At 36.7% G+C, this 18,284-nt stretch overlaps 1 protein-coding gene across 1 annotated transcript in view; it reads left to right on the plus strand.

The window, feature by feature from the left end:
- LOC149949775 (chymotrypsin B-like) overlaps positions 1-18,284 on the plus strand; it is a 52,854-nt gene that overhangs the window by 19,709 nt on the left and 14,861 nt on the right. Inside the window, exons 5-8 of the mRNA XM_090167906.1 lie at positions 655-874; positions 2,148-2,277; positions 4,064-4,205; positions 5,077-5,222. Of these exons, the coding sequence (XP_090024032.1) occupies positions 655-874; positions 2,148-2,277; positions 4,064-4,205; positions 5,077-5,222 (638 nt within the window). The remainder of the gene's footprint in view (positions 1-654; positions 875-2,147; positions 2,278-4,063; positions 4,206-5,076; positions 5,223-18,284) is intronic.

Genomic DNA, 18,284 nt, shown 5'->3' on the forward strand with positions numbered 1-18,284 from the left:
TTTATGCTATTACTTATCCAACTCACGGTCTACCAGTAGGCTCGTCCCCTGAAGAGTCAATCAAAGAGGCCCGGTATCTCATTGTGTCCTTAAATCGTATTCTGACGAACGCGGTTGAAACACGCAAGAGCGTTTCCACATTATTATACTCGATTGTATATTAAAATGTTAAGATTTAATAAATAGCACATCGTAGTTGAAACCATTGTTTACGAGCTATAAAATTATTTTAGTTCTACTAAAGGTCGTTAGATGGCGCGACGAGACACTGTGATATTACTCTTTATACACACTGCCTTCCCCTAACAGGACAAGACTAGGCGTCTGATGAACGGGTACCAATTCGTTATACGTCAGTGAGAGACCCACGCTTTCACCTTTCCATAAAGAGATCGTGGTGTCGCTGTGGTGCTTCCGTTCAACGCACGTGCGTAGTTATAGGCAGAAATCATGTACAGGAAAGTTAAAGAAAAGTAGACGTAGCATTAATAATAATAATACTAATAATAATCAGCTAGGCTAATACCCTTGGCACCACCTTATGCCCAAGTCATCTAGCGACTTTTAATGCCTTTAAACAGGTGGCCGGGTTACAAATTATATAATTTCCTGTACACGTTTTCAAGTGCCGTCTTAACCTAACTATTGTTTCAGTGGAAGGCGAAGTCTTAGAACCGAAAGATGTGTGCGGAAAACCGAGTGTTCGTCCGGAAACTGGCGACGGAGATAGAATCGTGGGCGGCCAAGAAGCCACCCCTCACAGTTGGCCGTGGCAGATTTCCATCCAGGGAAATTACATGTTTCCCAGCGGACACAGTTGCGGGGGTACCCTCATCAACAGCCAATGGGTACTCAGCGCTGGACACTGCGTGGCGTAAGTGACACTCTTCATTGCGTACGGTTGCTCACTGAGTATGTTTAAAACTGGTTGTAACCGGTGGTTTAATTAATAAAAAAATGCTCAAATTGCTTATATCTAGCCTTCATTACTTCGAAAATGCTAAAAATTAACAGATTTCAAATTACGTTTTTCCGCGTGATAGTACACTGTGAGGTATAGCAGACTTATAAACCTGCTTTTATACCCTAACATGGCGGCGTATTTTCACGCGCAAAATGAATTTTAAAATCCCCTAATTGCTTATATCTAGCTCTCATTACTTACGACAAAAAGTGAAGGTTAAGTTTTAGTTTTTTCATTATTTCTAATTCATCTCTCAATATTTTTTTTATAAAAAAAAGTGGTTTTAACAATGGATTTTTTCGGTGGTTGGCAACTCTGATTGAAGTCACAACTAAACCATTTTTAGGGCCATGCTCTTGTAATTCTCAGAATACATATCTGTTTGGCGCCTCTAGAATGTTAGTTGTACTAGGTTATTAAAGACCTTTGTACTTCTGAATTTGCAATGGTTTTCCTACAACTATTTACGGAACGAACATTTTGCTTTCAATTTTTTTTATCTTTTTATTAAGAAATATGTTTAGTGTGCTCAAAAACCCTTAATTTGCAAATTCATGCTACTTTTAGAATATTTTTTACGAATATTTAAAACATTTCGAGGTAATTTTTTTAGAAGAAATATTTTTGATATTTTGAGGGAACTTTTAAAATATTTCGAGGTAATTTTTATGATATTTGGGTGCCATTTTAGGATAATTTGAAATAAATTAAGGATATTTAAGGTTCTTTTTTTGTGGCAATAGTAAAATACCAAATATTCAAAAGATAAAAAAATTACAAAGGCGCCAAAAAACCGTCGTAAAGTATTGCTATATTAAGTGAACTTAATTTTATATTTAACCTCCGACATAAAAAATACGGTCAAATGTTACCGCAATTCATACATACACGACCTTTGCAAAGAGACATTCAGAGGCCGGGGTATGCGATTCATAGGTTGCTCGTGGGCGTGGCTTGTGTTCGTTGCCGTGGTAACGTGTATAGGTCAGCCATGACATTAAGACACCCATGGGGGTCACGTGATTATCGCAGGATCGTGTCATGGCAGCCGTTTCAAGGCGTAGCTTAGTTAAGACGTATGCCTATGACGCTACGAGCAGGCACCCAATAGTACCATGAGTTGGATATTTTTGTCCCTTAAGTTTTAGCAAAATAATATTTTAAAGTACCTTTAATTTTGCAGAGGTACATTCTGGAAGGTTTTGCGCATCAAATTGGGGGCTCACAGTCAGTTCGAAAAGGAAGACGAAGCCGTCTTACGATCCGTTTCTCTCATCTTCACCCACCCCGAGTACAACCGTTTTACTGCTGAGGTAAGCTGTAGATCGATTCAAAAATTGTTTACAGAGAAACGAACATATGGATCGAAGCCTTTAGCGGTTCGAAATTATTACTTTTATTTACACCAGATGGCGCCAAACCATTTAAAGCGAAGCCCTTAAAAGTTCTATTTTAATTATTTTATTTATCCTAGATGGTTCCAAAAATTTTGCACGAATCCCTAAGAGATTAAATTGTATTGTTTTCTTTAATAATAGATGGCGCTGTAACACTAGAAGTTCGATTCAAATGGTTTTATTTTTACTAAATGTTACCAAAACATGTATAATGAAGCCCTTAGTGGTTCGATTTTTATATTTTATTTTATGATAGAAGGCGCCAAAACATTTAGAGCAACGCCCCTAACGATTCAATTTTAATAATTTTTTATCCTAGATGGCGCCAAAACATTTACAGTGAAGCCTTCAAAGGTTCGGTTATATTGCTTTTAATTACGCTAGATGGCTCAAAAATATTTAGCACCCCAGCCCATAAGGGTTCAATTTTATTGCACTTTTATTAATAGTAGAAGGCTCTTCAACACTTAGAGTGCATTATAAAGGTTTTTATTTATACTAGATGGCGCCCAAATATTTAAAACAAAATCCTTAAAGATTCTATTTTAAATTTTCTATTAGTAATAGATTTAAACCTTTTGGCTGAGAGTGAATAAATACTTACCGATGTATAAGTAAAATAGTTAAACTCTATTTGAAACGATGTATAAATTATTCAACTCAGGGATTAATCGACGTAAAAAACTTTCGTGTTTTATAAATAATTTAAAAATCAGGTTTCAAACTGTTGGCGCCATCTGGTAAGACTTAGGGTATTTAAAAATTGACCTTTAACGGTGTTACCCCTAGGCAAATGTGAACTGTTCGATTCGTTCGGTAGAAATGGCCTACGCATTGTAACACGGCCACCTGAATTAAAGGCCTTAAACGTCACTCGATGACATGGGTCTAAGGTGGGGCTTTGGGTATTAGCCTAGCTGATTATTATTACTAATATTATTAGTCTCGAAGTCCTCTTTTTAAAGTCGATTATTCTTTTGTAAATATGTTTTATGTTAATATTTAATTGCAATTTGAAACTCGCGAACTTTCAAAAATGGAACTGTTTTAAAAGCAGTGATGGGCACTCTCCTCTCACCGTGAGATCAGTGAGAGTAATTGAGAGGAGGTGAGATGCTCTAAGCTTCCAATGGAGAGGAGCTTGAGATGAACGAAAATTTAAAAGGAGATACTTTATTACTTCCATAAAGAGAAAAGAGCGTCAGATGAGATCAGATATTTTAACAAAACTAGTTGGAGTGTGCGCGAGATTAGTTTAATAGTTGATTTTATAAAATGTCTTTACGCTTGCCCAACTTGTTGAAATGTTGCCCGGGAATAGTTCAGGCAATGCCTAAGAATGAGTTCATAAACTCTTTAGTGGGAGAGAAAACGGATCCACAGCTGAAGCGGGGAGGCAACATTTCAACAAGATGGCCAAGGTTATTTTATAAAAAGAACTATTAGCGAAATTCGATGAGAGGAGATGAGCTCAAAAGTTAGTTGACGGGGGTGAGAGGAGATGATTTTGAGTTTAAAATTATGGAAACGGGAATGAGATGGAGTGAGAGTTATCACAAAATTCTCAAAAATGCCCATCCCTTTTTAAAGGGATTCTTGTAAGAGTTAATAAAAATTAATTGATTCAATCATGGCTCTATTAAATGTCATTAAAATATCTAATCTTTGGACAATAATATATTTTATCCTGTTGCTGTTTCAGAATGACCTTGCTTTGATAAAACTCAACGCGCCCGTGAAATTTACGAGTTCGATCTTGCCAGCCTGTCTTCCCCAATATTTCGACCCAGAGGATCTGAAGCCAGGCACCAGAGTGTTCGCCACCGGATGGGGCGAGACATTGGGTAAGGGGGAGTTCCTGTTTAGTTCTATCATAAGTAGCATAATATCAAATAAGTGCGACACGTCTTATTCTCTAAACGCTAACATTTTAACTGATTTTCTGTTTCTCTTATGACATGTATATTAGCTGATTTCTTTTCGCTTGTTCTGGAATTTTGGAGAAGTGAGGCTATGACGTCATTTTATTCCGATTCTCTGGTAGCGAATAGTTCAAGACGGAGTAAAAAAGTTTTTCCAAAATGGCTGCCTGTGGCCTTTTTAGCAGATGAATTCTGGCTAGCGGACGACAAAATCCGATTTTCTCCTTTACACCTCCTTTTCAGATGGAGTAAAAAGAGTAGTCCTAATACTCCGGAACAAGCGAATAGTTCATTTGGCGGAGCAGGAATCCATACCTCTACTTGGAATGCTTATCCTGTCGTATCGCCTATGGTAAAATCACTCTGACGGCTTTGGCCTCGCCTATAGGCGAGAGAAAAATCCCCTTTGCGCGCGCTCCCCTCTCACGTTGTTGTTTGTTAAGTTAACATAGTGACGTCAAAAAAACCGCCAACCACATCGAGACGAAAGTTTGCCGCGATGAGCATTCTAAGTAGAAGTATGGATTCCTAGGCGGAGTAATTATCATCAGGAATAATACGTTTTAGGGTAAAAAGAGTACACTTTTAGTCCGAGAAAAGGCGAAAAGAAACCACCTATGTATAAACACGTGTGAAGAGGGGTGTGGGTGTGAGATGGCATCTTAAAACTTAAAGTATGTTGTCCTAAGTTTAATATATTTAGTAAAATTTGTTTTTCGAAAATTGGATTTCAAAGTGTATTGTGCCTCGTCCACCTTGTTATATCTAAATAAATATATAATTAACTTTTTAGAGCGAGGCACCAACAACCAGCTTCGTCAAGTAACGGTTCCAGTTGTGGAATTGGACTCGTGCAGATCTCAGTTACAAATGATCAGGAGAGTCGCCGACAATTCAATTTGTACTGGTTTCCCGGAAGGCGGAAGGAACCCATGTTTCGTAAGTCCATTCATCACGAACAAAATATACTAGAGATTTAAGCTACTGTAAATTACTGTCTTAGAAGACGAAATTTAGACATCTCTAGATTTGTTGCTGAATCTCTATTTAATAGACGATCAGTTTCTAGAAATCAGCGAGATTATTTTAGTAAAAAACCGGTTTGAACAACCAAGGCTTAGGAGCTAAAATGAACTACAATATAGTGTCAAGTTCTGTTAATGTAATTAATTTGCAAATTAATGAAATTCTCGGAGACTCACGTTCAGGCGCGTGCCAACCACGGGGGCAGCGGGGGCGAGTTGCCCCTGCTTCTATTTCAAAAAATAGTTGAAATTAAGGTTGAGCTTTTCTGGCGCATTTACAAGGTTGGAGTCTTTGCAGATTCTCTTGAGGCTAGGCCTAACTCTTCTAGGCTTGATATGGGTTTTAATAACGCTGGTGGAATATTCCACTTCGACGACTTGTTCCATTTTCGGAAAGCGATCACTTATTGGTCATTTTCCGCAACCTTTTATATTTCTAAATTACTCATAATTTAACTTCATCCGCACAAACCGAGCGAGTTGATAAATTTCAATAAAGCTACATTGGGCTGACTAAAATTCCGACGCAAAAAATTCCTTCTCAATTTCGAGGTTTTCCATTGGCTTAAATAAATATGTTACTAGTGTGACTCCCAAAATTACTAGGATGAATAAAAAGGTTAAAATCTAACGTAGTCCACCTTTTTACTGGTTCGTGGTGAAACAAACCGTTAGTGAAGATTTTTGAATGGAATAAAGGTACAGTGGCATACTTATGAGTAATTATGTTACATATGGTATTATAGTTAGACAACTTATACTATTTAGTTGACTTTAACCTAATTTATATCCTGTGTAGAAATATGGTTACGTAATTGCTGTAATTTATGTTATTGACCAATTTACAAACAATCCATTCAACGCGAGGGGTACCTATAAGTAACGCTTTTTTTATTTCGACACTAGCGACATCTATTGAAGAGCCACAAATTGTAATTTTATTCCATTTTAATTTTAATATTTTCATTCTTAAAATCCTCGAAATTCCCATGCTATATTAAAAGGGAAAATTATCATTTTTAGCTGGCAAAACGAAAGCCCATTGTAACTTTTCCCTTAAGCCACTTTAAAGTAACACGAAGGTTTACTAGCCGCCCGAGTTTGAACCAAATCGGAGTTAAACACCTCGGGTACTGTCCTTGTTAGTTATCAGAAATATTGGCTGCACAGAATCGTTCGAAAAATTCGGGACAAATTTCAGGTAATCACGTGTTTGGTAATATAAAACGAATGCCGGCATTCGTTTTATATTACCAAACACGTGATTATGTGGCCCGACCTTAAAAATTCAACGATTTTGCGTAAACATCCACTTTCCTAACGATAGATGACGCCACGTGCTCCATAAACTAAATAATTACGACTTTTCTATAGTTTCAATATTTTGAACGTTAATTTTCATGTTAATAATTACATTGAAGTGTGGACATGAAATTTTCAAATCAAAAAACTAATTTTGTAAAATTAAATCAAGCAGAAATTTGACTCAACGTCTAAAACTATCTCTTTTATCCCTATTCATCTATTTACGTTTCGACTAGATGGCGCCACTAACGAAATTCGATACCGATCAATTAAATAATGGACGGCAAAAACCTTAGAGGGACTAGGTATGTTTCCGTATTTGTACGGGAAAAGCGAACATTATAACCTTTATGAAACGTGTCAGATTTAAAGTCAATACTGAAACTGTCATTTAGTAATTCGTTAAGCAGCTTAACGTACAACAGTCACGTTTCTGATTCCAAGTAACGCTTACCGTGTCGATAAATATGACTTTTACGTCCTTATAAGGAATTGTTGGTCCACGATCTCATCGATTTTTCGGAGAACGTTAAATTTTTAGACAATTTTCATTGCGATGTGAATACAAAAGCGGTTTAAATTTCAAATGTTTAACTAATTTGGATTTAACCATCTTTATTTATTTAAAACTTAAAGAAGTCTCAATTGAGTAAAACGAAAATGTTACATTTCTACGGTTTGTTTTTTACGTGGGCATTTGTTTTCAACACGACTGAAAATTGAACCCTCGGAGAGGTCAAAGGATAAATGGGGTTATTAGTTGAGATGGTTTAGGTGTCGAGATGCGTTTCGGAGACACGGATAAACGTATATCACTCTATCGGATTCGCAGATGGCGCCACAGCTGTTATATCCAGCAGGCTATTAATGGTTTCTCTTTCGTCGCGAGTCCGCGCGCACCCCGAAGGCGAGACTGAAATCGATCTGCCGCGAACGCCTGTGTTCCGACGAGAGATGCCCAAGTGCAGCGGCTCGATTTTTGATAAATGAACGTCCATCCATTTCTACACAAAGCGTTTCAGTTCCAAAACTAAACTCGCTCACCCTCGCCCTAATGCGCTTAAGTAATTACTTAGGCCAAGAAGACCGCTATTCGGATATTTTTAAAATTTCCCACGTTTTGAAAAATAACAGAATTACCTCTTAGCATGCGAGAAAATTTATGGATAAATTATGAATAAAATCAGAAGTATATTATGTAACTACTAAATGAGAGGTATTCATCCTTCTAAATATTATCGAGGGGGGAAATAACTTGAATAATCTGGTGTACACTCGTTAGGTAGTCCCTCGGATGATACGAGGATAAAATAGTAATTCCAGGTAATTTGTGCAATCCAAAATAATCTCAAGTAAGATCCGTAAATCCAAAATAATCTCAAGTAATATAAGTAATTCCGCTGCCTTATGGTGGAACCAATTCTACCTTGAACAATCAAATGTGGCAGGTATTCCCAATATTTTGAAGGAAATTGAAATATTGCGGGTAAAACCGGTACGTGACGACCAAAAGAAACGTCAAATCAGAAATCATAATGAATCTCACGTAATATCAGGAATCTCGCGTAATCTCTATCAGTTATCTGTAGTAATCTCGTGTAATCTCTAGTAATATTCAGTAATCTCGCGTAATCTCTAGTAATATTCAGTAATCTCTAGTAATATTCAGTAATCTCGCGTAATCTCTATCAGTTATCTCTAGTAATCTTCCGTAATCTCGCGTAATCTCTAGTAATATTCAGTAATCTCGCGTAATCTCTAGTAATATTCAGTAATCTCGCGTAATCTCTATCAGTTATCTCTAGTAATCTTCCGTAATCTCGCGTAATCTCTAGTAATATTCAGTAATCTCGCGTAATCTCTAGTAATATTCAGTAATCTCGCGTAATCTCTATCAGTTATCTCTAGTAATCTTCCGTAATCTCGCGTAATCTCTAGTAATATTCAGTAATCTCGCGTAATCTCTAGTAATATTCAGTAATCTCGCGTAATCTCTATCAGTTATCTCTAGTAATCTTCCGTAATCTCGCGTAATCTCTAGTAATATTCAGTAATCTCGCGTAATCTCTAGTAAAATTCAGTAATCTTGCGTAATCTCTATCGGTTATCTCTAGTAATCTTCCGTAATCTCGCGTAATCTCTAGTAATATTCAGTAATCTCGCGTAATCTCTAGTAATATTCAGTAATCTCGCGTAATCTCTATCAGTTATCTCTAGTAATCTTCCGTAATCTCGCGTAATCTCTAGTAATATTCAGTAATCTCGCGTAATCTCTAGTAATATTCAGTAATCTCGCGTAATCTCTATCAGTTATCTCTAGTAATCTTCCGTAATCTCGCGTAATCTCTAGTAATATTCAGTAATCTCGCGTAATCTCTAGTAATATTCAGTAATCTCGCGTAATCTCTATCAGTTATCTCTAGTAATCTTCCGTAATCTCGCGTAATCTCTAGTAATATTCAGTAATCTCGCGTAATCTCTAGTAATATTCAGTAATCTCGCGTAATCTCTATCAGTTATCTCTAGTAATCTTCCGTAATCTCTAGTAATATTCAGTAATCTCACGTAATCTCTAGTAATATTCAGTAATCTCGCGTAATCTCTATCAGTTATCTCTAGTAATCTTCCGTAATCTCTAGTAATATTCAGTAATCTCTAGTAATCTTCCGTAATCTCGCGTAATCTCTAGTAATATTCAGTAATCTCGCGTAATCTCTAGTAATATTCAGTAATCTCGCGTAATCTCTATCAGTTATCTCTAGTAATCTTCCGTAATATCGCGTAATCTCTAGTAATATTAAGTAATCTCGCGTAATCTCTAGTAATATTCAGTAATCTCGCGTAATCTCTAACAGTTATCTCTAGTAATCTTTCGTAATCTCGCGTAATCTCTAGTAATATTCAGTAATCTCGCGTAATCTCTAGTTATATTCAGTAATCTCGCGTAATCTCTATCAGTTATCTCTAGTAATCTTCCGTAATATCGCGTAATCTCTAGTAATATTAAGTAATCTCGCGTAATCTCTAGTAATATTCAGTAATCTCGCGTAATCTCTAACAGTTATCTCTAGTAATCTTCCGTAATCTCGCGTAATCTCTAGTAATATTCAGTAATCTCGCGTAATCTCTAGTAATATTCAGTAATCTCGCGTAATCTCTATCAGTTATCTCTAGTAATCTTCCGTAATCTCTAGTAATATTCAGTAATCTCACGTAATCTCTAGTAATATTCAGTAATCTCGCGTAATCTCTATCAGTTATCTCTAGTAATCTTCCGTAATCTCTAGTAATATTCAGTAATCTCGCGTAATCTCTATCAGTCATCTCTAGTAATCTTCCGTAATCTCGCGTAATCTCTAGTAATATTCAGTAATCTCGCGTAATCTCTAGTAATATTCAGTAATCTCGCGTAATCTCTATCAGTTATCTCTAGTAATCTTCCGTAATATCGCGTAATCTCTAGTAATATTAAGTAATCTCGCGTAATCTCTAGTAATATTCAGTAATCTCGCGTAATCTCTAACAGTTATCTCTAGTAATCTTTCGTAATCTCGCGTAATCTCTAGTAATATTCAGTAATCTCGCGTAATCTCTAGTTATATTCAGTAATCTCGCGTAATCTCTAGTAATATTCAGTAATCTCGCGTAATCTCCAAATAATCTCTAATAATATTATTTGGATTTCTCGAAATAAGTAATCCCGCGTAATTTTTGGTAATCTGTAATTTTTTAAAGTAATCTCTTGAAATATGTAATCTGGTGTATACATTTTCAGCGAGTTATTCCCCCCTCGGATATTATGGCGTAACACAACGAGTTTCTAGGAATTTCACCTCGCCACAAGAGTAGCTGGGTTCTCGAGCCCAGCTGGTGGAGGTTAACGGTAATAGCATAAGTCTATAATATAATTCTATAAGTTTGTCACTTTGGGGAATATTTTACTGAGAGCTAGTAAGGGAGTGACGTCATCCCGAGAGTAAAATATCCCCCTAGCGAGGCGCTGTTAGAGGCTACGTGTGACGCGGGAGCAAGCGGACGCAAAATGGTGACGAAGCCCGTAATGCAGTCTGTCTTGTGAATAGCTCTCAATAAAACTTTTGCATGTGAAGAATAGGAAGTGTCACACTTATGTATCTATATTATAGACTTATGGTAGTAGTGAGTGTAGGGAGCTGTTGGCTCGCGGGCCATGAAGGGCTTGCCACCACCCTCCAACGCATTGTAACCCGGCCACCTGAATCGAGGGGCTAACCACTCTCTTACAATCTGTACACCGATTACAAATGAGTACAGCCTTTGGTAGTGCTAAATCTGTACTCATTTACGTAATCATTTTAGTGCAGTCAAAGGTACAGGCATGTACACCGATTACGGGGAGTGGTTAGCCCCTCGACCTGAATTAATGGCATTAACAGTCGCCTAAGGTACTTCTCTCGTAAGTAATGTTAATAGACTTTTGATCTCACATAATCATCAGCTAGGCAGCACCTTAGGCGACTGTTAATGCCATTAATTCAGGTCGAGGGGCTAACCACTCTCTTACAATCTGTACACCGATTACAAATGAGTACAGCCTTTGGTAGTGCTAAATCTGTACTCATTTACGTAATCATTTTAGTGCAGTCAAAGGTACAGGCATGTACACCGATTACGGGGAGGGGTTAGCCCCTCGACCTGAATTAATGGCATTAACAGTCGCCTAAGGTGCTGCCTAGCTGATGATTATGTGAGATCAAAAGTCTATTAACATTACTTACGAGAGAAGTATCCGCAGACTTTTCAAAATATTCTCCGGAAAAAAAGTAGTTCGGGACGAAATACGTTATAAAAACTAATAGACAGATAAATTTATTATTTTTTATTTATTTATTCATTTATTAATCATTTTAATATTTTGGTTAACTTTACCTCTAATTTAGTTAAATTTACCTCTAATTTATTTGAATTTACCTCTAATTTATTTAAATTTACCTCTAATGTATTTGAATTTACCTCTAATTTATTTAAATTTACCTCTAATGTATTTGAATTTACCTCTAATTTAGTTAAATTAGTTAAATTTACCTCTAATTTATTTAAATTTACCTCTAATTTAGTTCAATTTACCTCTAATTTATTTAAATATACCTCTAATATAGTTAAATATACCACTAATATAGTTAAATTTACCTCTAATTTATTTAAATTTACCTCTAATTTAGTTCCATTGACCTCGAATTTGGTTAAATTTATATTGTGAGGTTTATTTTATTTCTGATCATAATTAACCAAAAGCATGATTAACTTGATTATTTTTCACTGTGAACCCAAAACATCCGAAAGGCGGCGCATGGTAGCAACTTCGTAAGCCCACTAGCGGTAACAATAATTTTTTCCCTTTTTTTTCATTGGCCAAGGCTTAGCGAATTTTAAAAGCTTTCAAAATGAAAATTGAACTCAAAATAATGATGAATAATTGAATCGGAACATAAAAATAACATTCGCGTCGACTTTTGAGCTTATGGCTTCGCTTATCAACATCGAACTAGATTTTCGAATAATAATTGGCCGGATTAAAATATTACACACCAAACTGAAATTTAATCTCTCATTAGCCACATTTTTATTACCGGCAAATATTAAAACAGAAAACTTGAAATCGATCATACGTAAATTTGCCAATCCTGCTACTAATTTGTAAGTCGTGTTTAATATTGGCTGTAAGAAAATATAATGTTTTATACTTACATTACTTATGTTATTTTGTTATATTTATAGTTCTTATATTACTTATGGCTACGTTAAAAGCGAAAGAGGATATTAAGCGTGGAGCCATCTATTAATGAGAACGGAAGCTAAAACTCAAAATAGTGAAGCAATAACGTCGTCAGAGAGCCATTATTGAGTATTATATTTAGACCACTTTTACTCTACTTAGTGAGCTTTAACCTAAATTATACATCCCATATCAAATATATTGTAAACAATTACTATAATTGAAGTTATTGACAAATTTACAAACGAGCCAATCAACGCGAAGCATACTTTTATGTCCCGCCTTTTGAGTCAAAATGTAGCTTCAGCATCTTGTTTTGATTTCGACGCTAGCGACATCTGTTGAAAAAAGAGCTACTTAACCTAGAACCGACACTTGCTCTAAGTAATAAAATTTTCAATTTTATTCTTTGTACATAAGTAAAGCAATAGATAAGTGCGACAGTGAAAGATTGAGGTGAAAGATGGCGTAATCTGAAACTCGCACCTACCTAATCTCTATGTTCATTTCTTAGCAAGCTAAAAAGTTGTTATGTCTCAAATAATTGTCAATTTTATCTTCCAATTTAGTAATTTGTCATTATTAATTAATTTAATACAGATAACATTATTTTATCTGATCAGATCAATTCTGTTCGCCTTATCTGAATTTATTAACTGATCTACTTTTAAGTAAAAAAAATCAATCAGCTACAGATTTTCAGAATAATATTATGCTCTCTTGTTAGTAAATATTAAAACATTAAATTTTTTGTTCTAAATATTTTTTTTTAAAAAAGCATTAAAACATATTATCAAGAATGTATTTATTTATACTCAGGGAGAATGAATATGTCGAGATTATTTTGAGCGTTTCTCCAATTCCACCCGTCGGGGCCCCCGGTATGCTCCTCCGCTTTAATAAAATCAAATAATACTGCAATCTCATTGTTTCTTAAAAATTACGTTTTTCGACGCGATGAACGCTGCTGCGAGGACGCAAAAAAAAAGACCGCCTCATTTTTCCCTCCCCCCCCTAGCGTGAGGGGGTTGGGCCACAACGTGTCCGTCGATAGTCTCGACATATTCATTCTCCCTGAGTATAAATAAATACATTCTTGATATCATGAATTTGGTGTAAAACAACCGATATTTTTTTTATTTTTAACAGTTTATTCAGACTATTTTGAGCCCGCTAACTGATCTGATCTTGATACGGTTAAAAAAATTGTATTAATATTCACCGCTTTAGCTCTAAGTCATCGAGCATATTTTTAGGCATTTAATTCAGGTGGCCGGGTTACTATGCGCAGAAAGCTGTTAGCAAGCGTTTTGTGCCACAAGCTGTTTACACCTTATAATACCGTTAACCTAAACAAAGGTTTTATAGAAAAGGAAAGTAATAATAATAATCAGCTGGCTAATACCCAAGTCACCACCTTAGGCCTAAGTAATAATAAATAATAATAATAGTGAAAACTCGGAACAACTCCTTCCGCGTTGAGTTTGCAAGTTCCCTCCCCACTGGTTTAAGGGGTTTTCCCCCGAGCTCTTCGGTTTCCCCTTCCATAAAAACTTGTTGAGATTAACTGTAATAGTTAGTGTAGGGAGCTGTTGGCTCGATCGCGTGGCATGCAGGGCTTGCCACCAGCCTCCTACGCATTGTAACCCGGCCACCTGAATTAAAGGCTTCAAAAGTCGCTTGATGACTTAGGCCTAAGGTGGTGCCTAGCTGATTATATTATTATTATTATTAAGTCACCGAGCGACTTTTAAAGCCTTTAATACAGGTGGCCGGGTTACAATGCGTAGGAGAACTCAGAGAAAAACATGTTTAAACAATATAGAAAGTCGTTGCTAGGTTGCATCCAATGCAATATACTGCGATCGAACCCGGCTCCTCTTGCCGCGAGTCGAGAGTGCTAACCACTCCACCACCCAATTCACGGCGATGGTTTTAACAGGCCAAAACCAGATAACCATTACCGGGTTGTTCCAAAGAGTAATATACATTCACGGAGAGTTGTCACCATTGACGGCGGAATAAGGGGGGGGGGACCCAAATAAAGTAGGGGGGCTGCAAAGTATATATTTGTACCCCTAAAAATTTGATATATAGGTTGTTTCAAAAGGTTATTCAAAACTTTTAAGGAGTTGTCCATTATGAGGTCCTTGGTTATATTGTATTGAAGAACCAGGGTGCCATTATTTTTAATGGCAGAAACTGATGTTTTTATAATTGATGATTATCGATACATTAATGTATACAAGGTGTTTCAAAAGTTTATGCAAAAATTTGAAGGAGTTGTAGGGGATGAGTTGAGAAGTATGCCTGTTTTTTCCCCATTTTCCTACGATGAGTTAAAAGAGCGCCAGAGAGCTTCAAAGTGTGGCCTACTAGCCCCTGGAAGTAGGCTGCAACAAGCGCAAAATCAAGCAGCAAGGAAATGCGAACATTAAGGTTTGGGTTCGTGTGATAGGTGAAAAAGGACTTTGTAAATAAATCGAGGTAACCAGCGTAAAAAAGTAAATTTAAACAGTATTTAAAGTCCCTGCTGCTTGGTTTTGCGCTTGTTGCAACCTTCTTCCAGGGGCTAGTAGGCCACACTTTGAAGCTCTCTGGCGCTCTTTTCACTCATCGTAGGAAAATGGGGGAAAAACAGGCATACTTCTCAACTCACAGTCTCACCCCCTACGAATCCTTCAAATTTTTGAATAACCTTTTGAAACACCCTGTATATACATTTAAAATAACTTTATTCTTGAAAATATTTTATCTATTAAATGAATTTATAAAACGACGTGCGCAGTGTGCATTCTTAAAGGGAATATAACCTGCAAAGCAATCTTTATGGAAGACCCCTTAAATTTTTCAAATTACCCTGTACAGTAGCGCCAAACATTTATAAAGTCAAAATCAAGAGCGGCCAAAGCTGCAAACGTTGGTGTTCCACACCAAATACCCGAGGTTATATTCCCTTTAAGGACATTTGGTCTTTTCGTTAGTATCGTCAGCGTCGTATGCCCTGTTCCTAAGAAGTACGATGACACAATTCCGCTTAAATAGTATATGCATACTAAACGCGTATCAAGATGAGCTACATAAAATTGATATGAATGAGGTAGTTTAAGATTTCATTCATAAAGGGAGTAGAGTTAAAATAAAATTTGTGTGAATATTCTGTGTCTAGTTTGATTCTGTTAACCGATTTAGTCAGACTTCCCAGCTCGTTTGATTCTAACTTACGTCGTTAGTTAATAAACCAGCGGTTTAATTCGACTAAAATTGGTAACTTATAAGTTAAAGAAAATCTGTAAATATGCATTAAATATATATATTGATTATATAAAACAATTTAGCGCTAAATATAGACGTTGTAGTTTTTTAAATTTAAATGGGAAATTTTGTTGTGCATTTACAAGCAAAATCACTTCATTTTGATCACTGCGTAATCAGAATACACTTCCCGAAATAAGTAGGTAATCTTGGAGTAAGCAATACAATGTTTGCTGAGGTGACCTATACTAATTAAAATTGGTGGCGAAAATGGAGATTAAGCCTTTGTAGTTCGTTTGCAGGGGTAACGGATTGCCTATAACACTGAAGAATTTATCGATTATTTTATTTTTTCTAAACGCTGGCGCTCAAAAATGAGCGGATCGTGCTCAAAACTTCTTTCTCATTTGAATCTGAATGCTGATTACCGCTCAAATGCGAAAGAAACTTGCCCAAAACTCCCCGATGGTTTCAAAACGTTGTCTGTAGTTAAAACATGAGAGGAGCGTGAACTAAACATCTTGAAAGGTTTCCACTCATTTGAACTGAAAACGTTGTCTGCAGTTCATAAATGAAATAGCCGTGAACTAAACGTATCCAAAGGTTTCCCCTCATTTGAACTAAAAACGTTGTCTGTAGTTCAACAATGAGAGGGCCGTGAACTAAACATCTCGAAAGGTTTCCCCTCATTTGAACTGAGTACGTTGTCTGCAGTTCATAAATGAAATAGCCGTGAACTAAACGTATCGAAAGGTTTCCACTCATTTGAACTCAAAACGTTGTCTGCAGTTCAAAAATGTGAGGAGCGTGAACTAAACGTCCCGAACGGTTCACCACTCAATTGAGTTCTAAACGCTAAAATATGAATCTCTTACTACTTAGACTTACGATAAGTGCTAACCCATAGAAAACATTATCTAATTCATTTCACCGGCTGAGCAATGCAATCTATAAAAATATATTCATAATACCATAATTAACATAAAAATGGAAATAAGTACGACAGTTCGTATTTTTTAATAACAATGACATTATCGTCCTACTCTAACGTTGACCCGAAACCAAACTTCGACCTTCCTAGTTGTAAATTTTGCATTGGAGATATATTACGACCGTGCTCTGTGGTGACTTAAGTCTTGATCACGCAACGTTACTTATGGTATTATAAACAAGCTACGAATAACGCGGTAGAAGCGCTCTATTTCAATAATTATAATAATAATAATCAGCTACAATAATATCCAGGGCATCAACCTAGGCCCAAATCATCTATCGACTTTTAATGCCATTAATTCAGGTGGCCGGGTTACAATGCCTAGAAGGGTGGTGGCCAGGGCCGGACTTAGAGATCCTGGGCCCATAGGCAGATAAGGAGTCTGGGCCCCTTTTCACGCGCTGCATATACTCTTATCCTTGGAACTAGGCTGTGCCTGAATTTCCCTGATTCAGCGTAGAAGTCTGAGCTCTACGGTTATATTACTAAATAAAAGCTCTTAACAATCGTCGACTAAATATGCGATAATTATTCAACATTGCGATTTAAGGCTGCGTCCGTAAACTGCCGGGCACAAATTTTGGTAATTTTAAAACAAAATCTTCTACCTAGGAAATTCTCCAATATAAATTACGATTGATATTATAGATTTATGACTTCGAATATAGTAATTACGGGTCCCTGGAGCGCCCCTTCCAAGGATAGGCCCCTAGGCCACGGCCTAGGTTGGCCTAGGCGGAAATACGGCACTGGTGGTGGCCAGCCCATCATACTATTACCGTTAACCTCCGAAAAATTTTATGGTAGGAAAAACCGAAGAACTCGAGGGAAAACCCCGTTAACCAGTGGGGAGATAAATTGCAAACACAGAAAAGAGGGATTGGTTTCCAGTGTTTTTTTAATTTTTAATAATTTCCATACTTATTTCTCTTACGTTACTTATGCTAATAGTGATACACTTTTCAGTTTGAAAAATAAGAAAGGTGGAATATCCGTTGGGGGGTGTCGTCTCATCTTGTTCGCCATAAAACGAAATTAATTTAAGCGGGTTTGGCTTTTTGAGCGTTTGTTTCGTCGATCTTCTTTCGGAGATGCCGGAGGAAATAAATTGATTTCGAGGTTTCCTCCGAAAACGAACCGACTGCGGCGCGTTTTATTCGCGACGAATTTGGCAAACTGCGCGAAATTGAAGACAGCTAACCCTTTATGCAAATATTTCCCAACCTCGTAAATCAGATAAAAATTTAATATCAGAAACAGTTGCGAAGTCAAGAAGCCGGCGTTTCAACGAAATTTGACTTTCAATTTCGGTGGTCTGAGAAATGAGAAAGTAAAAACTCCCCTACAAAGAAAGTTTCCGAATTATACTCGAGCGCCTACCGAGAAAGTTCACTCGCGGATATATGAACGGGCGAATTTTAAAACGGAATATTTTGAAATACAGTATGCCGGCCGTTTTTAGCTGCCGAAAATGTTGCGTGCTTACTTCCAACTAATTTACATACGCGCAGTCGCCACCTATAAGTAGTGATGGCCGGCATTCAGCAAAAATTATCTTTTTCAATAAAAGAGTGAAAATGTAATGAGATGATTGGTGGTGTTTCCGCTCCAATGAACGCGACATGAGAGGAGTACAAATTATGTCTCTCAAATTATCGCGACATGAG

Source organism: Leiobunum rupestre, chromosome 3, assembly GCF_980474605.1.
Source record: "Leiobunum rupestre chromosome 3, qqLeiRupe1.1.hap1, whole genome shotgun sequence".
In the NCBI taxonomy this organism is placed as follows: Eukaryota; Metazoa; Arthropoda; class Arachnida; order Opiliones; family Sclerosomatidae; genus Leiobunum; species Leiobunum rupestre.